The 25,200-nt window shown below is 41.3% G+C and overlaps 1 protein-coding gene across 4 annotated transcripts in view; it reads right to left on the bottom strand.

Moving 5' to 3' along the window:
* Positions 1–2,190: 2,190 nt before the first annotated feature.
* Positions 2,191–25,200, bottom strand: part of Atp10a (ATPase phospholipid transporting 10A (putative)) — a 173,662-nt gene continuing 150,652 nt past the window's right edge. For 2 of the 4 annotated variants that reach the window (NM_001439845.1, NM_001439846.1), the window contains 11 exon segments: positions 2,191–3,496; positions 3,642–3,829; positions 4,239–4,343; positions 4,436–4,516; positions 6,785–6,985; positions 10,312–10,437; positions 13,451–13,527; positions 15,829–16,153; positions 21,271–21,455; positions 23,816–23,942; positions 24,050–24,153. In NM_001439845.1, the coding sequence (NP_001426774.1) occupies positions 2,878–3,496; positions 3,642–3,829; positions 4,239–4,343; positions 4,436–4,516; positions 6,785–6,985; positions 10,312–10,437; positions 13,451–13,527; positions 15,829–16,153; positions 21,271–21,455; positions 23,816–23,942; positions 24,050–24,153 (2,138 nt within the window). In that variant the 3' untranslated portion in view covers positions 2,191–2,877. 4 annotated transcript variants of the gene reach the window in all.

Genomic DNA, 25,200 nt, shown 5'->3' with positions numbered 1-25,200 from the left:
GTCTCTCAGGAGAGATCCATATCCGGTCCCTTTCAGCATGCACTTTTTAGCTTCATCAATCTTATCTAGTTTTGGTGGTTGTATATATATGGGCCACATGGGGGCAGGCCCTGAATGGCCATTTCTTGTCTCTGCTCTAAACTTTGCCTCCATATCCCCTCCTATGGATATTTTCCCCCTTTTAAGAAGGAGTGGGAGCATCCGCATTTTGGTCATCCTTCTTTTTGAGCTTCCTGTGGTCTGTGGATTGCATCTTGGGTAATTGGAGCTTTTGGGCTGATATCCACTTATCGATGAGTGCATACCAAGTGTGTTTTTCTGTGATTGGGTTACCTCACTCAGGATGATATTTTCTAGTTCATTCCATTTGCCTATGAATTTCTAATTCATTTGAATTTCTAGGCATATTACCCAGTCATGTATGAATAATGTTGTTTGCCTTTCACTAATCGCTCTTTTTTAAATATTCAAATTTTCTATAGTTTTGTCAGGTTTTGGCAATGTATTTTGGGCAGCACATTTTAGAAGGGATCATGAACTTTCACCCCATACTATGCTATGTGGAGATGAACGTGGTTGACTGGAATGGACTACAGTAAATTGCATGAGTATTTCTCACCCCATAAACAGCCAATTGCCATCCATACCTTTTGAAATATGTATTTCTCCAACCTTGCTTTGCTATGAAAGTTTCTGAAGCTAATGCCCCGATCCTTTGCCAAGAAGCCCTATCCTCAGAGGGAAGATTTCTCCTGGAATGAAGCAAGGCTGTGAGTGCAGGATGTCTGGACACTGGGTCATTTTGAAGTCAGATACTAACACACACACACACACACACACACACACACACACACACACACACACACACACACACATGCTTGTTGTTCTTGTGGTCTTGAGATAAGAACCCAGCTTTGCACATTAAAACTTTTCAGATGTGTGGCTCCCAAGAACAGAAAAGGTGGCACTAGGCATGGTAGGGATTTACACAATCCTGGTTAGGAGAGCTGCTGCCTTTGATCATGCATTACTAGTGCAAAAATTGCCTCCTGCTAACTTCTGCCACCCACATCTTATAGTGCCCAGGTGTCCCTGCCAGAGCTATCCAGGAACCTACTGTGGGGAGCAGGGAAAGTCCCTAGTGGATGAAATTCTAGGTGAATGTGTACTGCTGATATGGGCACAGATGTGTCAAGGACCATGGCTTCAGACCCACGGGGAAATGCTAAAGATTTCCCTTCTGTTCCATCTGTGGATGTTGGCAGTGTATATCAAAAATGTATCCACAGTATCCTACTCACTGGATGTTTATAGGCCTCACACCACTCCCCTATAGAGACTCTCCCCCCTAATTTACCTAAGCCTGTCTCCTGGATCCAGCTGTATTCCAAAAACCCTGCCTCCTTGTTTATCTGGGTGCAATAGACCTGGCACTCTGTTCAACTCCATGTAATAAACATATTGTGCTTCTGGGTAACAATGCTTCTCCATTGGAGGCCCACTCCACCAAACTGCAGTTTCTCTCTCTCCCTTTCCCTTTTCCCCTCTCCCTCCCTCCCTCCCTCCTTTTCCTGTCCCTCCTCTATCTGTCTGTTTGTCAGTTATTTCTTCATTCATTTACCAAGCTTGTCAGGGCAAGTCACAGCATCATAGAAAGGATACACCCCCTCCCCATTTCCTCACAGCTTCCACTCTGAGAATGAGGGGCATTCTGCTTGACAAGGACCATATTTAGCAGGTAGTTCTTTCCAAAACCTTTATCCTCTGTTATTCTGCATTGCAGTCTAAGACAGCTACCCACTGGATAAGCCTGAGACACTCTGCTTACTTCCTATCCTGAGTATGGGACAGGATGGGCACTACATCAGGGATGAGTTAATATGTCATCGATATATTATAGTTTATCATCAGAGTTTTAATCATTTCCTTTCCCCCTTTCCTTTTTGAATGAAGAGAAATGATAGCTTACCAAACAAAAGCCTCACAGTAGCTACTCAAAATGTGTTGCCTATGGCCTTGTGCAAGGAGATTCAGATAACAGGTCACCCGTCAGCCCTGTTCTGTACACCATAGTACTGTTTTCTTTGGTATCTGAAAAGACTTGCATGAGGAAGTGTCCCCACAGTATTCAGAACACTCTCTCTTATGTCATCCACCAGGATCTTCACACAACAGTGGCACCAGACACTCTTGTTGCAAAGTGGGGGGTTGTTTATTGCCTGTGATGATTTTAGCAAGAAATACACACAACAATGGAGCTGTCAAACCTATGAGGTGAACCTAATGAAATGCCTGCCCAGAAGTTTGAGTGTTGGCAGGGATTTCACATGGGTTTTTCTCAAGGTTTCACTGTCCTGTTCACTGATGGTAACATTGGAAGCCAATGGAGGTATTTGCCTCAAAGGCCACACGCCCTTCTCTCTGTCCTCTTTCCTCCCTGCCCTGTCTCCACACCCGCCACTGCTACCCCAGGCTTTACGGGATTGGCCACATGGTTATGCCTTCCTGCAGAAAGCAAGGGTCATGTGTGTTGAAGAAACAATGCATATTGCTTTTCCTTACAAAATGAGATGAAAAAATAAATCTCGACACACCTTTTAAGTGTCACTCTTCTTTAAACTTTATATATAGATAGATAAAGATATGTGTTATTTTTCATAAGTATACTCTACTTAGAACTTTTAAAAAATAAACTTTCTTTTTTGGTACCTCTGGTTTCCTATATATGTCTTGGAAACATTTAAAAAATACATCTTTCTAGAACTCTTCTGTGCAAATAATAAACATAAATAACATTAACATTTGTTACATAAAATAAAAGGCCATTTCAAGGATTTCTTTGTCACCACAATTGGCTGTGGCCCTTTGGAGGTGATACTAGAAGTAGCCTGTAACTTGTCCCTGTAAGTTGTGCAGGTCCTGATCTGGTTGTGGTGGGTTGGACAGGAACTCACCATCCTGCTTGTCCATCTGTAAACTACTTCTGGACAATTGCAAGACACTTCCCAGACCACTGGCCAGTGATAGTGAGGAGATCCAGTTTAGTGAGCCAAAGCTGGGCAGATGGAAGAGTGACGACAAGGGGGCTGTTTGACTAGCACTGGTGGATTTCCTCTTGGAGTCCCCAGGACAGTCTTCTGAAATAGCCTCTCTGGGCATAGCAGACCCTGAGGCCTGAGAGCCAAGTCCTTCCAGCAAGGTGTTCTCTCTCAGTGGCATGTTTGTATCCACTGCACTGGGCTCCCCACTGGCCTCTGGGGAACAGGCCAGCTGCTGTGTGAACTGGGAAGCTTGAGAGGCACAGTCTCTAGGGAGAGACTCAAAAGGTCCCATGGCCTTCCTTTCTGATAGCTCAGGTTCTGTGTGTCCAGGTGGTTGTCCCTGAGCAAAAGTCTCTTTGGGAACGCTGAACTTGTTGAGGGATTTCTTGGCCAACTGGCGTCCTAGCTGGAGTTGGGTGGGGAAAAGGCTCCCCTGGAGGGCTTTGAAAAACAATCTAGAAAGAAGACACAAAAAACAGATTCTAAACTGGTCTATGATTGAGCTTCATGAGACTCACCCAGGTCCAAGCACAGCAAGGCCAAGGGATGTGTGTATGCTGCACTTACTTATCACTTGGTGGTACTAACTCAGATACTCACCTGGGCAGCAATGCAGCAACAGGTGCGATGAGACAAGTCAAGTAGAACAGAGGGTCTCCCAGTAATGTCGGCATGGTCCAGTAAGGGTTAGATGGAGGATAGCATGTGGCACAGGAAGTGTTGTAAATTAGAGCCACGGAGAAAAACAAAAAGGTACTGAAGCCACAGGCTAACCAGTTGAGCCAGGTCTAAAAAGAACCAGAGAGAAAGGGCTTTTACTTCACATTAATAGTGGCAACAGAGCAACATGAGTTTATCAGGGATGGTTAAGAGTGTGCTTTTCCAGGACTTAGCAAAGATTCTTGTCATTGGTGGCCAGTTGGCCTTAGTAAGGCAGCCTGGGACAGGAGCATAAGGGCAAAAGGAGAGGGCAAGGCAAAGACATAGCAATGAAGGAGACAAGAAAGCAAACAGATAAAGGGCTGCTCAGGAAAGTCAGTGATGGGTCACTCAAAGCTTTGAGTAGGTCTTATGTTTCTTTTTATCACAAAGGTAGGGCAGTTTTGTAGCCTACTAAATGTGCAAAACAACTTCTGAGAAGTATTTGACCCCTAATGTGAGTTCCTTTCGGAGTGTGACCTTGCTCATGGCTCTCACCCAGGTTTTGGTTTCAATACCCAGGTGCAGCAGGAAGGTGAACAATGCTATTGCTGTGACAGGGGTCCCCCAGGTAAATACATCCACATCGGAGTCATAGTAGGCCTGAAAGACAGAAAGCAAAATGGCTAAGTTCTGTATGACTATAGCTGCTTAGAGGCAGCTGAGGAGAAAACCTATTCTGGGTTTCTACTTACCAGATAGGGAATGAAAAAGCAGACCAGGCTTTGGAAGGCAGCATCCACCATGTTTAACCAGAATGCTCGTGGACTGTATTCCTGAGACACAAAAACAAAGAGAGATTACAGAGAAGGGCTTGTCTCCTCCAACAAATTTTTGAGCATGGGATACCCTAAATACTCCAAGTACTGGAAGAAAATGTTCTGTTTTAGGACCTGAGGCGAGCACAGATCCAACATGATGGATGAGAAAACAAATCAGGCAGAACCAGAGCTGCCGGTAGCCAGGTGACTGGGAACCTTTGAACCAAGAATATGAGTCCTGAATGTGAAAGGGAGTTGGCAGAGGGATAGGAGGAGTTGGAGGGGAGAAGAGGTAAGTCTAGAAATGATATCAGTACAGTCAGTGATCATGAAATTCTGAGAGAAAAAACAAAAACAAAAACAAAAACAAAGCAGACACTGCTCACTATGGGACTTATCATCAGGGAAGAATATCTAAAATATTGAGCCAGTCCCCCAATGTGCACCCCATCCTGATATGCCCCCCACCCCGGGTCTGTGCCCTCCTTCCACTTTGAAATGGTTTTATGATGAATCCATTGAAAGACTCTTAACAATTTGCCTTAAATCTTAAAGTTAAACAAAAAATGGATGTTTCTTAGTGATTTTTAGAATTGTCTATTCTTATTTTATGTTTATGAGTGTTTTCAGCTGTATGTGTGCAGGATATGTATTCACTGCCTGGAACAATAAGAATTCTTGACTACCAAGCCAACTCTCCAACCTCTCATGATGTTGGTGAAACTATTTGGGAACAATTGGAAGTTATGTCCTTGGAGGAGGTATGCTGGCTTGCCTGTTGCTATGCTCCCCACCATGTTGGCAGTGGACTCACCCTCTGAAAACTGAAGTCCCCAATAAAGACTTTTTAAAAGTTGCCTTGGTCATAGTGTTTTGTCACTGCAGTAGAGAAGTAACTAAAATACTGACATAGGTATTAAGTTATAACAATGCCAAGCACACTATGAGAACTCTATACCCATGACAAAATGGTCCTGATACAGTCAAATAGACTGTTCCAGTACCTGGATGACACAAAGCTGTATTTAAAGGAGCAACCAGGACCCCACCTCTCCTCAACAGCAGCCTAGTAAGTCCTTAAGTAGCTGCCTAAGGCTTTGATTGCCTGCAGGATACACACAGGAGTTGCATTTTCTACCACTTAAAGGAAATGCTGGTGACATTTTCATGAATTACCTCACTCCACATGACAAATTAACAGTGTGTTGTCTCATGATTGGCTGAGGACAGTAAGCCAGCTGGGATGAGAATCCTGTTCAAGACCAGGGGTACAGCATGGAAGCCCCTTTGTTTCCTATTAATTGCTTCCTAAACTGTGAAGCCTGTTCCTACAAGAACTCACTGTATGCAGAGGACCCAGTAGGAAGGTAATTTGAAGCAAATCCATTCTTACTCTGACGTACTGCAGAAGCAATAGGGTGTTTCATTATTTCTGCACACATCAAAACTAAACCGGCTAAAGAGAAGCATACATGGTTTACTTTAAGGCTGGCTGAGACAACTGGCCATCAGTTTATCAAATGTGCTGTGCTGATGTAAGCATATATTTACACCTGTCTGCTCAATGATTGGTTTCCATGTGAGTCTGTTGTTTAACTCACATTGAAAGTGACACTTTGTTTTTTCTTTAATTTTGCCTGCTTTAGAGAAATTGCTTAATACCTGAGACCAAGGTAAATTTGTCAAAGTTTTTTTCTGCCAAAAGCCGAGGTAGAGAATGGTTTTACATACTTGAATGTATTTGCTTTCAGGAATGCAAGCAATGGCCTTCATTTAGGATGTGTCCCTGTGTTCTTATATCTTGGTTCTTATAGTATCATTTGAGGAAGATGATGGAAGCTTCAGGAATAAAGCTCAGAGGGAGGTCCTTTGGTCATCGTGGCCATGCTGCTGAATGGCTGACAAGGTCCTGGTTGCTTTCTCTTTGCTTCTTTGTTCCTGACATGAACAGTTTGCCCTAGTATGTGTTTTTTACCATTGCCTTGATGATCAGGCATCATCACTAGAAGCCCAACTGGGATTGCCTGATCAAAGATTGCAACTGCCAGAACCTGTGTGCAAACAATCTTCTTCTCTTGTAAGTCAATCATTTCAGGTGTTTTGTTATAGCAACACAAAGCTAACACATGCATTACAGAGTCCAGAAAACAGTATCCACTCTACAATTTCAATTTTTTCCAGGAGTGTTTATTAGTAAGGATTTGGGGGGGAATTTTACTTTCTGGAAGGTTGAAAAGGAGAATGGAGGGCCAGGAGATGAAGGCAGAGACACAGGAAGCTTACCTCCATGTTTTGGCCACTCTTGTAAAGCTGTGGCTTTCTCAGCAACATGTCAGCTGGAACATCTTTATCCAGCACCCCAGTTACCAGCTGAGGAAGCGATGAGAAGAGCAGATTGAAGAAAATCAGATACCACTGATCAATCATGGCAGATGCAGAAAAGCCACAGTAAAACTGGAACCAAAACAAGAGACCCACAAACATCTGCAAGAGAGAACAGAGGCATTAAGAACGGTTTTTGTCTATTTGCTTTGTTTTGTTTTTCTGTTCCTACAGAGACTCATCAGAAGAACCCAAGATCCTTGTACAGATTTTCAGTAGGTAACTGGCTAGACAGTGATTTCTTCTCAAAGGACAGCCCTATTCTCCAGCCTTGTTGTTAGCCTGCTTCATGATCTCTTCTACCACAACCTCCTGTCTTCAAGAGACTCCCAACAGGAATTTGAAATGCCTAGAAACATTTCAGGGAGAGATGAGATTTTGTGCCAAAAGACTTGGAGATGATCAATGTTAAACAATCAAGGTGAGACTGGGGCTTATAATGGCTCACTTTTCAAGAGGGCCTGTGGCTTGTTCCGTTGGTCCTTCGTTTTTCTACTTCCTATGTACCCTAGGATATATCTCTAAGCCCATGTCCTCTTTTACCCTCATTTTCTTTCTGTTTTCTTTTTTCTTCTCTTTTTTTTTTCAGAGGGGTTAACTGTGTAGCCCAGTTAGCCTTGAATTCATGATCCTCCCATCTGTGTTTTCTTTTTGAAAATGAACAGTGGAAAATCATCAATAGCTCCCATAAGAGGAAGGCACACACAAATGCAAGGCCAAGGCAAGGATGTTAAGAAACAGAGAGCCTGAATAATCTGCTCAGCAGTGCTGGGTGTTAGGTAGGTTTTTCCACTTTCACTGGGTCAGAGTGTCAGTGGATGGGCTGCATTTCAATTGGGAGCATGTGGTCTGGGGACAGACATAAAATATCGTGGTCCAAATCTTAAGTGTCTCACAGAGGCCCCTGAGTTTAAGCTAGTTTCCCAGATCATTGAGATATTTGGTGGTGGTGGAAGTAAAAAGAGTTGAGTCTAGTGAAAGGAAGTCAATGAGGGCATGTCCTTAAACTGAATACTGAAAACTCAATTCCCTCGGCCTGTCTGAGAACCATGGGGTAAGCATCTTTGTTTCTATCATGAAGTGCTACCTCACCATAAACCCAAAGGAAACAGGTTTCTATGGGCAGACACCTCTGACACCATCAACCAAAATAAAAACTATTTCCTTTATAACTTATTTACTTCAGTTATTATAGAATAGTGATACAACCCAACACATAATGTATTTTCAGACCCACTGTGTAATCTAGAATAGATCATATCACTCTCTCTAATTCAGTTTCCTTGTCCATGACATGGCTATACCAAACCTACATGGGGCTGAGGCTGGGGTTGGGGCTTGTTGAGAATTAAAGGATCCGATACCTTTAAGGAACTCATTAGATCTCTTGAATACTGTGGCTCTTGTCAGAAGCATACTCTTCCTAGTTTACTGTCCTCATTTCCTTCTTTGAGGCTCAAACTCAAAGTCCTCTTAACATTTACAGAAAACTAATGTTTGAGATATGAAAACACTTGATCAGACATAGTTGAGTAACATATCCAACTTGTTCAAACACAGATGGACCTTGGCTTACGGTGCAGGGGGCAAGTCTGCAAAAGAGATGTGGTAGAGTGGATGGATGCTCCACTGGGCACAGTCAGGACAGGGTTCTGGTGCTGGAGATGCAGCTCTCCGTGGCTCTTGAAAGAGTTGCTTTATGTCTCTAGCTCTTGGCACAGCTACTTTATCTCTCTCTGGGCTTTAGTTCCTTGCCTTGAAATTGACTTCTGAAGATCATAAGAAATGCTAGTCCATGTGGGTGGAAGCTATGACTAAATTCCCCATGTACTGTTTTAATCTATGACTTAAGTTTCCTAATATGCAACCTTCCCCCCTTCACACCAACCACTGACAGTCTTGGGCTTTTCATTGATTTTCTCCCCTGCCTTCCGCCCACAGCTCACTCTTGCTCACCCACGGTGGGCTCAGCCTTATGAGTCATAGTAGAGCAAATGGAGTCAAAGGGAACAGGAAGAAAAATACTTAGATAATTAAGAGCCTCCTCTCATAGTACCAAAGAGCTTTATTCCTAAGCCTCTGTTACTATGGAAACTGTTCTTCTCTGCTTTTTATTGGAAAGGCCAATTTATTCTTAAAATTAATGACTCTCTCCTGTGAGGACTGATTACCCTTAAACTCCTCACGTGGATAATGTTCTTAACAAAGCCCTGCATCTTACATGAAGGAAAACAGGCTAATTTTCCTCCCTGTGTTCTCCAACAAAGGCAGGCTTAACATGGAGCGCAGACGGAAAGCGTACACACCTTAGGCTGCCACTTTGCCCTCTATTTTCCTCTAAAACATTGGAAAGCTTGAAATAAGCTATTCTCACTACCTTCCCAATTTGGCAAACTTGAATTGGGGATTACAGAGATCAGCTAGCTGAATTCCTAGTTGTGTTTTGGGAAGATTAAAAGAAATTATAACCCATAGAAGTCAAACAGATATGGTCCACAACTTATGATGCCTCAATTTGGATTTTTTTCATGTTTTTGATGCAGGAGTGAAAGCAATATGTATTCCCTCAAGTTTTGAATTTTAAGTTGGTTCTTTGCCTGGGCTTTATTCTCTCATGAAATGATGGATAGTGGTTTTGAATCAAAGCTCCCAGCTGTCCACAAGGTTAACAATGTTTCAGTGTATCATGCCACTATGCTATGATAGTAGATGATCTAAGTGGACTAAATGTGTTTTTTTGTTTGTGATATTTTCAACTTGTGATGGGTTGTTATCAAGACAACAAAACCCTACTATCAATTGAAGAGCAACTATGCTTAAGATGCCACTATAAGGACCTAATGGAATGGGGCTACATTCCATTCTAGCCTACTCCACAGGGGTCATTCACTTCTGCAGATAAGTGAGGAGCCTCTAGGCTCTGAGTATCTGAGGCCTCACCATGCTGGCAATTCAATACTGGCCTACAATGAAAGGAGAAATGAACTCACAAGGGCAGAAACAGCACAACTTTTTTTTTTTTTTTGGATGTGGTCCCAGGCAGAGCTTAATCTGATTTAATTTCCAAATCTACTCAATTAGCCATGTCTTGATTGGTTCCAAGCATATTGTATTCATTTGTTAGAAGACATTTTGGAAATCAGGCGAGTGGGTGGGTGGGGAAGGTTAGGAAAGGAAAATGTGTCAGCCTCCAGAGTGAACTGTTAAGAACACAAAAGAGCTGTACTGACATCAGCTTAGCGTTAGCATGAAGGTTTTCATAAAGAATTAAAAAAAAAAACCTTTTAGCTTATTTTACTCTTTTCAAAAAAGCACAAGATATTCTTGACACTGGAGTTCTGGTGACGGACAGACAGGAGACTCTGATAGTTTATGAAGGCAGCAATCCTACAAATTGTAAAACTCTATAGAGCCATGTCAATACGTACTGTATTTTTGTAGAAGAAATACAGCACCATGTTGGCCAGTCTGGAGTAGCACCAGTGTCCATGAACGATTAGAAGTCTCTCCAGGTATCGGAATCTTGGCACTGCAAAGTCACTTGCCATCACAGCCTTGAAAAAGAAAGTAATTCTCATCACTGCTGATGCCCAACTTGGCATGGAAGAACAAAAGCAAAGCAAAGCAAACAGGACAGGATTAAAACTCCAGCCTAACACAGTGCTAAGTGTGGCTTTGTCCTATCAACTCATTCACTTAAAAGGAAAATCATTCAGTAATCCTTGCTGCCCATGAATGGCACTCTCTAGAACTATTTAAGATCTCAAATACTAGATATATGAATAATGAGTTTATACAGGCTTTAAATTTTCTAATGTTGTTTCTTAAGAAAACACAAAACAGAGATGTGTGGAATTTCCCTCACCCCACATATCTCTAACACCAGTGGTACATTTTTCTATATTATACCCACATTTCAAACATTAGCTAAGCTGACCCACCAATGGGTATCAGACAGACAGACAGAATCAAGACATCCTGAGAGTTGCATTTTGGACACCTCTTCCAGGAGAATAAACAGTCTTTATGGAATGACAAGAAAAAAAAAGATCTCTACATGTTTGGCACTCACGCATTTTGCTTCAAAATATCATTCTCTCAGGTGCTGAGATACATAGATGGAGAGCGTATGGGTATGAAGGGCAGGGGTTGTGTAGGCCTACTCTCAGCCCTCTCCTTCCTCTCCTACTGTCTTCAGCATTGTTCACTCATGAAATGGAAAGAGTCCATATTTGATTTTCTTTTGTCTCCTCACAATGCCCCACACAACAACTCAAAAAAATATTTGTTAAATGAACAAAAGGAAAAATTCATGAAGGATTTTTCAAGGTTGCTGGTTTTCTTTATTTCCCCTAAGATAAGACTAAGGAGGAAAATACATGCCAAATCCATATGCAAAGAAAGCCAAAAAGGAAACCTTTTATATGATAGACCTTGATGGTGAGTACCTAGTGAGAAGACTAGGCTGTTACCACTGTTCCTAGGATTGAGGCAAATCCATAATTCCTCAGCCATAAGACTTGTCACTTGAATCTTATGAGCAGTGTTGGAAACAGCAGGGCCCAGAGGCTAGGTAGCTTTGAGTAAGCACATTTCTAGGTAGGATATGGCTAAATACTTCTGTATGTACTTCTAGTTACATGTAATGAAGGATGGCCACACCTCTTCTGTTGACCCTGTTGCTAGTGTGTTATTTCAGTAAGTGAGAGACCACTATCCTGAGCTCTTCTTGTTGTGTATGGGTGTGAAAAATCTAGATTGAGTCCCTATAAAGTCAGGCTAGGTCACCAGCCCAGCCACTGTGGGATAGTCATCTTGGGCCAGGAGCTGGAAGGAACTCCAGGTGAACAGAGCTTCTGTACCTGAGACACTCAGTCTCTGTGGACCCCTCTGGTCCACTATATTGTGGAACACACTCATGTCAAGCTCCAACAGAGGCAGACACAAAGTCAACACAGCTTCTACCACCCCAATTCTAGCAAGACAGCTGGGAAACCTAATAACATTGGTATAGGCTATTTCTATATAGGAACAGGAATTGTGTCTTGGCTGAATTTGTGGTGGGTAGGAAAGGGAGAAGGCTAGAGAGAGAAATGAGCTTCTTCAGGAATTCTCAGCCTTTGAAGGTATTTCCAAAGATATTCCCAAAGTCTATCCCGTGGCCTATTAATCTATTTGCTGTTTAGCACTTGAGATCCAACCTGGAGTCGCTGTGTGCTAGGTAAATACCACAACTCCAGAGCTGTGTCCTCCTCTTTTTTTCAATGACAGTCCCCTTCTTTATGAGTTTCTAAACTAACTCCATGAAGGACACTGACTATGTCTGACGGTATCTGTTTCTAAGTATGTGCCAGACAATAGTGGAGATTCATTGATTTTTGAAACAATGAATAATGGGGTAAATGATTGAAGAATCACAGAGCATAGTGAGCATTTGGTTCAGAAATGGATATTCCATTAGGCAAACAAGTCAGCCTTTTGTATTTGTGGAACAGAATCTGCAAGCTCAAACAAGTGTAGATGTAAAATATTCAGTAAAAATGTATTGAAAATGTAGAAACGTTCTCTCTAAACAACACAACATAACTACTATTTACATAGTGTTTCATTGCATTGAGTACAAGAAATCACTAGTGATGATTCAAAGTGTATAGATGGGTGTGTGCAGAGTTTCTGCAAATGTAACAGTTTAAGTGGGAGACTAATGCATCTTTGCATTTTGATGTTGAAGCAGCTCCCTGGATAGTGAGAGCCAACTCTTCTTCCAGGCCTGCCATCTGACCGCTGTTTAATACAAAAGCCAGAAAATCAATGTTCTCTGCACAACTTTATATATAGTGAGTTTTCCATAAATCATTTCTGATTGAATAAGTGATCTAACTTGTATATAAATGGTGGTAAAGATTATGATTTAAAAAACCCACTGAATAACTTGTTCTCTAAAATCTTTACCAAGCATATATATATATATATATATATATATATATATATATATATATATATATATATATTAAAAAATGAGGCTCAAACTTGCTCAAATGTTAGAAGTTGATATAATGCTATATCCAGGAGCAGCACATTTTAAGTTAACTAATGCGTTCAAATTTTGGAACATTCAGAACTGAAACAGAGACAAATGAAAAGCACAGATGGAACTTCCACGGGAGTCAGGATGACTACATTTCATCTTCAGAGGAATTTTGGGTCCTAACAGTGTCATGAAGCAGAAGGAGCTTTGACAGAGTATAGATACTGTTGAGCAATAGTAAACATAAATGCCTCCAGGGATGAACCAGGGGAGGCTATGACTCACCTTTTCTCTTGGAGTCAGAGTTTCCCAAAATATACTTGGGTTGATACAGGCAAAGATGTTTACCACACATGGCTTCATTAACAGAATGACAATATATCTCAGTTTCTACTAGCTTAGCAGAAGGTGAGCCCAGGATCATACCGAAGTCAAATACTTCAGTTTTATCAGAGGACAGACATAGGCAGGGAAAACCTGTGCTATAGTGGGAAAATAGGGTCATTTTGTTCTATAGGACAGCCCAAATGGTCTTTTACCTGCATGCCTTCCTGGCCTGAGATCCCCACGCCTACATCTGCCACCTGGATCATGCTGACATCATTGGCCCCATCACCTAAAAACAACACAGACAGGAAGAAGCATTGATTTTGAGATGCATAGAAGCACACGAACATGTTGAGCTTCTTGGGTCCCTGCTGGGCTGAGGTCTGTGAGAAAGATCGGGGAAAGGGCAGAAGAGCAATTTCCTGGGAATCAGAATTAGACGCAATATAACATGGAATTCCCAATCACATCAAGCTGCCCCAGTAATCAGCTAGCACTTAGCCACCATCTTATTCAGCGGGTTCTATCCTGTCAGGATTCACACAGAAAAGCTCCTTAACGTGATCTCTGGCACAATAAGGAAAGCCAACATAATCATCAATTCTGTTGCAGTGACTCAACTGTGGGCATCAGGAGCGCTCCAACTCATAGTTGCCTTAGCAATTTTCTTATTACATCAAGCAGGTTGAATTCTGTTCACCATTTTATGTGTACTGATTACCCCTGTGAATTAACTAATATCTGCTTTTCGGTTCTTTGTGGCATAGCAAAGGGAACTTCCATTTGTTCCAACAAGCTGTTGATTGATGAATGTTAAAACGAGAAGTCAGAAACCTTACATCTTTTGGAAATCAGACACAGACATAGCGATTAGAATTGACACTATAGTGGCCATTCTAAGGACTAGACTCAGAGGAACCCAAGGCAAAACACATATGCCAAGCTGTGAAAATAAGACCAAGAAACACAAATGTCAGAGCAACTCATGATGTGGCTATAGTTGGTCCTTTTACTTCTGCCTTTCCTCCAGTATTGGAAATCAAACATAGGGTTTTCACAAGTATTATATGCCACTGACCTATATCCCAAGTCCTCTCTTCACTTTTGATTTTGAGACAGGGTCTGATTGAGTTTGTCATAATGGCCTTGAACTTACTATACACTCTTAAGGCTACCCTTAAATGTAATCCTTTTGTCTTAACCTTTTCCATAGTTGAATTACCCAAGTGTGACACAGGTCAGGATTAGGGTGTCTCTTCCTTGTAGATTTACTGTTCTTTATTGGCTAAGCTCAACATGGGTGATCAGTTACTATTTGTTGAATTAAAATTTTGTGAACAATGAGAATCCCTTTAGCTTCCTATAAAGCCGTAATAACATAAAGCCTCATTCAAAATGAACTACGATGCCCAATAGGGCTCTCTAAATCTTAACAGCTGGGTTCTTCAGACTGAGACACATGGTCCAAAAAAAGATGTGTTATTCTAACGGGAGATTAGCTTCTCTTTCCCTGGAGGAGATGCTACCTTCCCTCATCCTGGGCCAGGGAAGCCATGATGAACACTCTGGTCATGTCTCCTGAGCACACACCCTTTTGTCCATCTGTGCATATTCCTTAGTGGATACTATTGATCTCTATAACTCATAAGAGTGTTCAGACTATGGCTTCCAAGGTCTCACACTCAATGTTGGATTCTTCCTAGTAGACAAAGTACCCAAGGTGATAGAGGGAAATACCACATACTTTCTGCAAATTATACTATAAATACTCATATCTAGTTGGTAAAGATATCTTTATCACTTATCCTACTAGTTCCCAGGAGTGGATCATATTTATAATGGTGTTATGATAGTTACTGCCTTTCTGGCCCTCACCAGGAAGTGGCTAAGCCTGTGCAGGAGACTATAGCCAATTTAGAAATGGGAAGGAGCTCTTCCTAAGAGGGTGCTAAGTGACCTCTACCCTGTCATTGAAGTTGAAGGTTCCACAGCCAAGAGTACCTGCAGAGAAAAATAATTTAAGATACAAATTTGTATGATACAAAATTGTGCTGTCTTGAAATGGATGTGTGCTCTGTCTTGGATGTATTTAATGAGATGCTTGTCTCAGAACACTCACTGAGAACATTCAGCTGAGAAGAATAACTGGGGCTTCTGGTTGGTTCAGTCTGGCTCCTTAGAACATCATAAAGCCTTGACGCCAAGATGTATATAACATCCATCAAAAGGGCCTCCACCAAATCAAAATACGCTAACACAAGACATCACTGTGGCTGGACTGTGTAGAATATGTAGTTATCTAAAGTCCCGTCTTTGAAGAATCGGTTTACACTTCACCTTGTCTTCTTAAATTAGCAAATGTTGATCTTATAATACTACATCTATCTGCTACCACATCTTGTGCTGCTTGATGTATGCGTTATCTCTGGAATGCACCACTTTATCACACTGGTCATAATATTGTAAAGGGAACAAGTAAATAGGCTTTCCTTAATTCATAGTAATAGGTGGAAGAGGATCAGAAATTTGGGTCACATTGAGAGGGAGTGGCTAAGTAAGAGACAGCTGCAGGGACAGCTTAAGTACTTGCCTATGGCCAGGGTCATGGCCTTGAGCTTGTTTCTGACAAGCTTCACCACCATGCTTTTCTGCAAAGGCGTCGATCGGCAGCAGAGGACGGAGCGACACTGCTTGGCAAGGAAAAGAAATTTGTCCTCCAGGCTTTTCTCAAGGGCATAGGCCAGACTTCTCCCATCAATCACAAGGCTTGGGCTGGGGCTCGAGTCAGTGGATGTGGAGGCTGGGTTGAAAGAGAACCCCACACTGAAGCTGCTTTCAGAGTTCTGAGGGACGCTTCTAGAGTTTCTGGATTGCACATAACAGAGGCATTGGTCCAGCAGGGCTGCACATGCTTCCTGAAATTGACAAACAACAAATTTCAGTAAGGTCATGCCACTGATTCTGATTATCTGCCTCAATACCCCCTTCTAATTCACTTGGCTCATGGCTCTTTAGACCTCCAGAAAAGGAAGTACAGCTAGAGAGAATGACTTCTTGCAGAGGAGAAAAAGAACTCAGCTTCCACTGGATTATACTTTATTGACTATGCTGGCGTGCTGAAGTTGAAATGGAGCACGTTCACCTTCATAGGCATGGCTGTATTCCTGCTATACTTTACATGATTAGGCTGAAGGTTCAACCTGTATGCCTTTAAGTTCTCTAGGGCTTCTATCTAAACATTCCTGCCTTATGCTAAGCCATCAACAGTGTTACACAGAGCTATTTCAAAGCCCATGCTATCTGTCTGTCTCTGTCTCTCTGTCTCTCAATGTCTCTCTCTCTGTCTCTCTCTCCCTCCCTACCTATATATTATATTTTTTCTCTCCATTTCAAGAAAGAAAGAAAAAAAGAAGTCCAATTACTGTGTTTTTAAATTATCCATGTCCTTCCCAAACTGGAGCTGAGTTCTAACTAGAAGACCTAAATAGTAATATCCTTTGAGGATACGAACCAGGGACCAAAGAGGGTGCTCATTTCCAGGAACAAACACACCATGGAAAGTCTGAAAGGCTCCTGTCTTCCTGCAGCCAGAACTGGCCTAGAGCCTAGTTCCTTACAGCACACTGTGAACATCAAGCTGTGGCCAATCAATACTTATTGAAGACTGTTACATGAGGAAACTAATAAATCTGAAAAGAGATGGCCAGTGCCCTTAGGAAGACTTGGAGGAGAAGACAGGCCCCTGGACATGACCACTGCCAGTTACAGATGAGGAACACACAGACTTGTGACTGAAGATAGAATTCTCTGCTGGAGGAGGACATTCTGGTAACCGGGGCGGGAGTAGGAAGCACTTAAGAAGAATGTGGATATAGACAGTTATGAGGTTCCTGAACTTACTGCAAAGCACCAACATAGCTAGTTCTCTGTGAGATGAAGCAGGCTCACCCCATTCAGTTTCTACCCTCATCCAGATAGATGTTGGACCTGGCCAGGAGCATGAAGAAGCTACTCACGAACTCTGAAAGAACAGTAGCATTTGAGTATGGAAAGGAGATTATCATAAGGACACCAAAGGGTCAGAGCTCGGGAAGAAACCCCTGAAAGCTCAGCTCAGACATGATGCTTTTTTTTTTCTTGTTCTGTTTATTCCTAATCCTCATTATATGGGTTTTACTATACTGGCAGCAAACAGCGCCATCTAGGAATGAAAACTCAGAGGGAGTGGAACCTGACTCTTCTCTCAAGTGGTGTCAAGACAGTAGTATAATGATTGCCTCTATCTATTTCCTACCATTACATGTAGGTGGTGTTGGGGAGGAAAATAGGAATTAGAAAGAGGTAAAAATACACCCTGGCTTTCTCACCACAGGACATTAAAGCGGACTCTGGGTAAAATAGAAAGTACTGGAAAGATGGTAAAGGGAAACACTTTAGCTGGCCCTAAAATGCTATTTATGAATTCACGGGTTCCTTATATGCTGTGCACACATGGGCATAATCCTGAAGGGACAATAACACTCAGAGAATGACACTCTGGTAGTCCCTACCCCTGCTCCAAACTGACATAAAAAGAGAAAAAAATATGTACATTCAAAGATAGGCATTGGAACCAGACAAAGGCTGAGCAAATGACCCATCCAGAGTCTGAGCAGAGCCTGAAGCACAAATCCAATAGGCTAACTCATCTGTTTCCAAAACTGCATGCTCCAGAGGAATAAAAAAAAGGGGGGTGAGAGTTATAACATGATTGACATAAGTCACATGATGAAAGTCCAATGTCACAAGAATCAGGAAATTCCAGCTCCTGTGGAAAAGCACAATGAACAGGTGACCCTGACACTAGAATAATGTAAAAGGGACATTAAAGCAGCCATCACAGAAAAGCTCCAAGCAAGCATTAGCATTTTGAAAATCAGTAGCAAAAGAGTTTGGGGAGAAACATTGTGAGCAATACACAGAAAAACCATATAGAAATGTGAATGTAATCCTAAATAATTTATGTAGAATGTCTGCCCTCAAGGAGGTAGACTGCAGCACCACACTCCTTAAGTGTGAATTCACACGGACTTATTTAGAGAGAGTTCAGTATAGAAAAGAGTGGGAGGGAAAGCTCCATTCCTTGCAAAACAGATACAAGTGTCAAATACTAGGTCATCATGAACATGATGGCATGATTATACAATGTGATTAAATAAAGATACCTCATGCCCTTCGCTCGAAATTCACAGCTTCATTGTAGTCACAATAAAACCATCACGTAAATCTAACAACCAAAATAGTCTATAAACAATTTTATCAGCCCTCTTCAACGTGCCGAGGACATGAAAGACAAGATAGCTTTAAAAACTGTCACAGCTAGGGACATTCAAGAGAGTTTTGACAAACAGAGGTGATGTAAGTCCTAAAACAGGATGGGAGGTACCAGGTAAGACAATCTAATGTAGCAGGAGCTTTAGTTAGAGCATGTATTAATATTCATTTGTGCGTGTAACAAATGAGCTATACTACTGTGAGATGCTAATGGGAGAAATTGGATGGGATATGGAAATGTTCCATAGGCTTTTCCAAACATTTTTATAAATCTAAAACCATCCTATATATGGAATTTATTTTCTAAAATCCTCACGATATAGGCTTTGTAGTAAAGAGGCAATGGTATAGACAAAGAGTCAGTGAGCTTGAAACACAAACACACCATGCTCAAACTGCTTAGAACAAGAAGCAGAGAAATAAATTGCAACAGTAGCCACTCAGAAACATTGATTATTACACAGCAAGGGTTCAAGGCCTGTGCTGATTTCATTTGAAACCATGTGTCTGGAAGCGAGTGGAAATAATTGCCATTTTAGTCTTCAGTACACAGGGAAGATACGGTTCCAGAAGGAAGGTGTAGTTAAGCTCTTTCCTGAGGAAAGCAACAATATTTGTTGTCAGTGTGTGTGTCCTCTAGAAATTGCTTCAGACACAAGGGAAGTAGTGAGCCAAGGAAACTCGGGAAGTCCTGTCTCTGGACCCATAAGACACAAGAACTGAACCATTCTATTTGTCAACTGAATAGCTCTGACTTTGGTGAAGAGAGCACCCAAGTCTACACAGTGGAAACTAATACAGACTATTCCTTTGGTTATCGAAAAGCTAATAAAGTTAAATGAACTGAAATATTATTTAATCAGGTTGAACTCAAACTAGGAGTCAGTAACAGAAAGTTGAAAAAAACATCTTAAAATCTTAGAAATGAAACAAAACACTCTACAACAATCCACAGACCTAAAAGGAAACAGAAAATATTTATAAAGGACATCTATGTACCTGAAAATACACTTCAAAATTATGAGGTGAGGACAAATAGTACTGAGTGAAACAGTTGTAATGTATATCTTGCATTAGAAAAGAAAAAAGTGTTTGAGCACAGGAAATAAAAGCAAAGAAGCATAAGAAGAAGATGAGGAGGAGGAGGAGGACAACAGAGAAGAAATAGAAAAAGGAGAGGGAGAGGGAGAGAGAGAGGGAGAAGAAAAAGGCTCAGATTGCTACCAATAAAACTTAAAATGAAACAAACCAATAGAAAAAAATCAAGGCGATGCAAACCTTGTTCTTGAGGAGTCGGTATAATTGATAGACTGGCATAAAAAGTAACAAAGAACAAACACCAATGTCATAAGCAAGAGAGAAAGTGTCACTAAAGACCCACAAACATCAAGATAGCAAGGAAAGACTGTCGACGAGTGGCTCTCAGGTACAGGGTCCTGAGGACTATACAGCTGATGATCTCAATGTAGAACTTAGAAGGAATCTGTGAATCTCTGTACAGGCTATCATGGCCTTGATCTTGGGTAATGAAGACAGAAGAGGAACTTTGCATGGAGGGAGGCTCAGGCTTCTGCAAGAAGCTTGTGGATATCCTGTAGAGATTTCAAGTGAAGACATCAGCTTCTAGATCAGGGAGGGGCTGTGAGTTGACCACCCTGCATACTTGAGGATTTAAGGAAATAAATGTGACTAGACCAGAGAAGTGCCTAGAAGCAGTGGATGAAATCGGAGCAGTTTATACTAAATGGATCACTGCCTGGTCTCTGTATTGTAGACATGTAGGGCCTCATTTAAAAAACTCCAGTGGCATGAAAAAGTAGTTGAACCTTGCATTAATAAACCTCATATGCACACTCTCTCCTTATTAAGAAATCTTAGATCCAACTTCTTCACCCAGGAGACATCCTTCTCCAGGACTTCCTGATAAGTGGTAGTCCTTATCCTTCCTCAAGGAAGCTTCTCTTTGCAACAGCTAGAGACAATTAAAAAAGAAAAACAAAAAAACAAAAAACAAACAAACAAAAAAACTACAGCCAATCAAAATGCAGAGTTCTGAAACCCAGTACCAATGGATACATTTATAATGCAATTATTAGGCAAGTAAAATCTAAGGCTCGAGGATCATTGGAGAAAAGGGGTAGAATGATCATAAGAACCAGAGGAACATAGAGTTTGCTGTGATATTGTTTCTTCTAGAAATATCAGAAGCTACAACCATGAAGTCTTATCAACAGGGCTGCCCAAACATGACCTGAACAAGGACAACAAAAGACAAGCTAACATGGATGGGGGGAAGTCCAAGAGTCTTCACCCTACAAAAAGAACTACAGGTAGCCAAGGAATGCTGAGAGTGGGAGAAATATGTATGGCATAACAATTAACTTTTGTCAAAACTGTAAGTTTGAAAGAGAATAAGAGGTATATAAGAGGGTCTGGAGGGAAGGAAGGGAAGAAAGAAATGATGTAAGTATAATATCAAAATATAAAATTAAAAATAAAATCCCAGAGAAGTCCACATCTTCCAAGATAATAAGACTGTCTCAAGACTCAGAAATAGTACGAATAGTAAGAGGGATGCAATGGATAAGCATTCTCATGGTGACAACTAAAAGTGGAAGTCTTGGTGGCTTTCTAACATAACTCTGTCTTTGGAGCCTACAGAATATAAGCCCCCACCCCCACCCCCATATCAGGTCCAGCCTCTCTGGAAGCTACGTACCCTAGAATCAGCATTCAGTGTGATGACCTCTTCACCATGGTCCAGCAATTTGCAGGCATATGCAATGTTAATGGCTGTTTCTTGTTTGTCACCTGTGAGAACCCAAATCTGCAGGCCAGCTTGTCGTAATTTGGCAATGGTTTCAGGTACTCCATCCTGAAGGCGGTCTTCTATCCCAGTGGCACCTATTTAAATGTATGATAGTTCCAGTGAGTCCTTAATCACAATTCATGATGGGGTACAAATACCATGTACCCAATATACTAAAGACAGATGTGTCACTACTAACTGCCTAAGACTTTCTTGGGAATCACCTGCCAGATGACACTAAATAGCAAAAGGTCCCCCTGGAAGCAAGGTAAAATGATTTGCCAATTCAGGACTATGCTAGACACTTACCATAGCTGTTAACATGACTCAGTCAAGGATATGTAGATGTACAAGGACAAGTCAACAAATATAATTATACACAATCATAAAGAGTACCATCAAATCTTTCTGACTAACAAGCAACTAACTTTACATATATAATCTGACAACAGGGACCATGTTAAGAGGAAATTAACATATGCCCAAAGGATTAAATGAAAAGTTGTAGTAGTTACCCATCCCCTATCCTCCTTTGGAAAGCTTTCAACTATAAGATTCAATGTTTGTGCTCAACCATGTTAACCATTTGTTATCCAAATGGATGATGCAGAAAGATTCAATAGTTTTTTAAAGAATACCATCATGAATGCTTTTTCCACAAACATAAAGAATTTAAGAAGGAAGATCCCCTTACTGACTTCATTATGCTTGGAAAAGTATGTGATGGGTTGAGAAAGATGAAATCTGAAAAGCTCCAGAATCCCAGACTTGTAGATCTGACACGATCTCATATGAAATATTACAGTCAAAACACAAGGGTCTAAAGTGTCTGAATTTGCCTTCCGGATATGCTAATGTATAAAGCATACAAAAGGTAAGGTCATACTCTCTTGTATATATAAAAGAAAGCACAAACACTCAAAACGAAAACACTTTTTTTCCTAAGAATTTTGGGTGAAGAATACTCAAGCTGTATCCAGTGCCCAAGTCTGCCTCCATTTCTCTTCTATTAAGATGGTTTCTGCATTCCTACTCTAGAAGTGAGCTGCATCCCATGATTCCTGGGCTTCAGCTCTGACCCATGGCTTCTTGCCATTCCTACTTCAAGCTCCCTGTACTGGAACACTGCTATGACCTGCACGTCTGTGTCCCCAGCTGCCAACAATGCTTTGAGATTCACAGAAGTAAGTCCTGACTCTCAATGTGACAGTGTTAGGAGGCACAGCCTTGCATAGGTGATTATGTTTAGATGAGGTTATGATGGGTAGATCCTGAATCCCATGATGCACAGAAGCACTAGGTCAGTTCTGACACGCAAAGAGAGGAAGTGGTAGATGTCCAATTGCCAGAGAGAATTTATAGGAAAAAAAAAGCCCCTCTATGTAGCCCAGGCTGGTCTCAGATTTTATCCTACACACTATACCATCCAGGACTTAAAGGTCCCACATTAACTGCCTGCTGTTTGCTTTCTGAAGACAGCGGTCTCACTATGAGAGCAATCACAATTCAGTAATCAACACAGTGGCGTAAAACAGACAGACACTTTTGAAGGCCTTCATTTAATTTACTAGAGATAGTATTCACTGTGTGTCTGGGTTCCAAGCTCTGTAGCTTTCAGAGTAGGTTATGGTCTGTCAAACAATATATGTGGTGGTATTTTGTCTACAGCACATTATGCTATTAAATATTAACAGTGACTATTATAAGAGACATGTATATAGAGAAGTATAGATTTCTTTGCCCAGAAAATGAGAACAAGGGAGTACATACTTTGTTAGATAAGAAAAATGAATTCTCTGGAGCTGTATGCAAGCCCAGCAGAACCTGAGTAACACTTCACAAAAGAAAGAGTACATTATTGTCACAGCCAGTACCAGTGTGAACATACATCACATATACAACTGTGCGACACTCAGCTGAACTTATTCACTATTTTAATATAAAATGTTAAACCATTGAAAAATTAAATATTAAAATAGGTACCAAAGTAATAAATACCTTAATGTCTTCCTAATAATTATATTTTATTAGAATTAAATAGGCATAAAGGTGGAAATAAGAGCCATTTTCTTTTCATCCAAAATTAATCTGAAATATTTATGAAATGCAAAACTCAGCATTTCTATGAATGTTCACATAGATTACCAGGGGGAATGAAATCTTTCCAACTATCTATTGTCAAAAGCTTTGCTCCTCATAGCCATTTTGTTGGAAAGTAGAGCTTAAATGAGTTAAGGAGAGCGCAAACCTAGAGTGTCTGGCACATGTGCGGCCCATGGAACAAGTCTACAGAATATGTTCCTTCCAACCCGGGAACAAGTTAACTTCAGGCCAAGTGGTTCCTCAGATAAGCTCAGCACAGGCCAGAGTAAGAGGAGCAGCCGTGTCACTAGTCACTCGAAAACCCCTGCAACCAGCACTGCTCAATACAACAGGCACCTGGAAAGCTCATTACCCAGCAGGTGCAAGTTCGTCTCCAGGCGAACAGCAGACTGGAAGAGGAGCTCCTCACGGCTCTCCACAGATGTCTCAGCTTCTATGTGGCTCTGCAACCAGCAGGCATATTCTTCTTTGCTCAGAACCTATGGAGACACATTGTTGAATGCTGCACTGGGTGCTGTGCATGGGAGGTTTCGGGGGGCGGGGGCAGTTGCCAATGTGTGTCCTCATGAAGGTGTTCCTCACTCACCCTCTTGGCAATGCACAGGGTGCGCAGGCCTTCTACTGCATAAAGGTTGAGGTAATTTTGTGTTTTACTCCTGATCTTTTTCTGATGCCTTCCTCTGGCGTCATCTAGGTCAGAGAAGAAGCAGAATCAGTAAGAGTACCCTAGCTGAGTGCCCCCATGAGGGTCTGGTGCCTGTCATATTACACATGGTGATTACAAACGGTGTACAAATGTCATAGAGCTCAAAGTCAGCCAGCTGTTACTTTTACAAAGGAATCTCACCAAAACACAAGTTTAGGGTTGCTTATAAAACCATTTGAGAAGCTCAGGAGAACAAAACTTTATCAAAGGTGGCTTGACATGTTTTTGTAAATTCTACTAGAAGTGTATACTAACTTACTTATGAAAAGAATTTCAGACAAATTCTCATTTTATCCCCACAACATTCCCCAACAGTGAGAAAAAAAGATGTCCAAGTGTTGTATATGTCAACCTTTGACTACACACACACACACACACACACACACACACACACACACACACACACACCGAATTTGAATTTTAAGTAGAACTGAATATTCTATAGATTGTATTTTCTAGCTCTGGCAATTCTGAACCATGAGACCTCTGGATCCAGCCAGGAAAGCTTGTCTACTATTTAAGTTCACCTCAAGACAAGCTGGGCCTGGCCAGAAGTTCCAGAGAATGACAAAGGATTCAAGAGGCTGACAAATGAGGCACAAAAAAAAAAAAAAAAAAAAAAACCAACAACAACAAAAACAAAAAACAAAGAACCCACCACCACCACCACCACCAACAACAACAACAACCAACAAAAAACCAACTCATTCTCTTGTATGAATCAGAACATGAAGAAATAGAATTCTGAAGGTGAGAAAATGTCTTGGCAGGCCAATTCCTTAAAGCTGGCCTCTTATAGTCAGTGATGAACATGAAGTGTTGTCCTGGATGATTTAACTTTCAGATTTAAATTTGCTGAAAGACAACTTCAAAGATATCCTCAGATTGACTGCCTTATAGTGTTTTCTCACCACTCCTGCATGCTTCCTGAGTCTCTGCTCACTGTTTTACTTTGAAATTAAAATGCAAACCACCAAGCTTTTCATTGGTCTCTGGAGAGGTGGGGGTGGATGGCTCAGGAGAGGAGGCAA

Source organism: Rattus norvegicus, chromosome 1 (assembly GCF_021556685.1).
Source record: "Rattus norvegicus strain SHRSP/BbbUtx chromosome 1, alternate assembly SHRSP_T2T, whole genome shotgun sequence".
Taxonomy (NCBI): Eukaryota; Metazoa; Chordata; class Mammalia; order Rodentia; family Muridae; genus Rattus; species Rattus norvegicus.
Note: the sequence above shows the minus strand (reverse complement) of the source record. Positions and strands in the feature narration are given on the sequence as shown.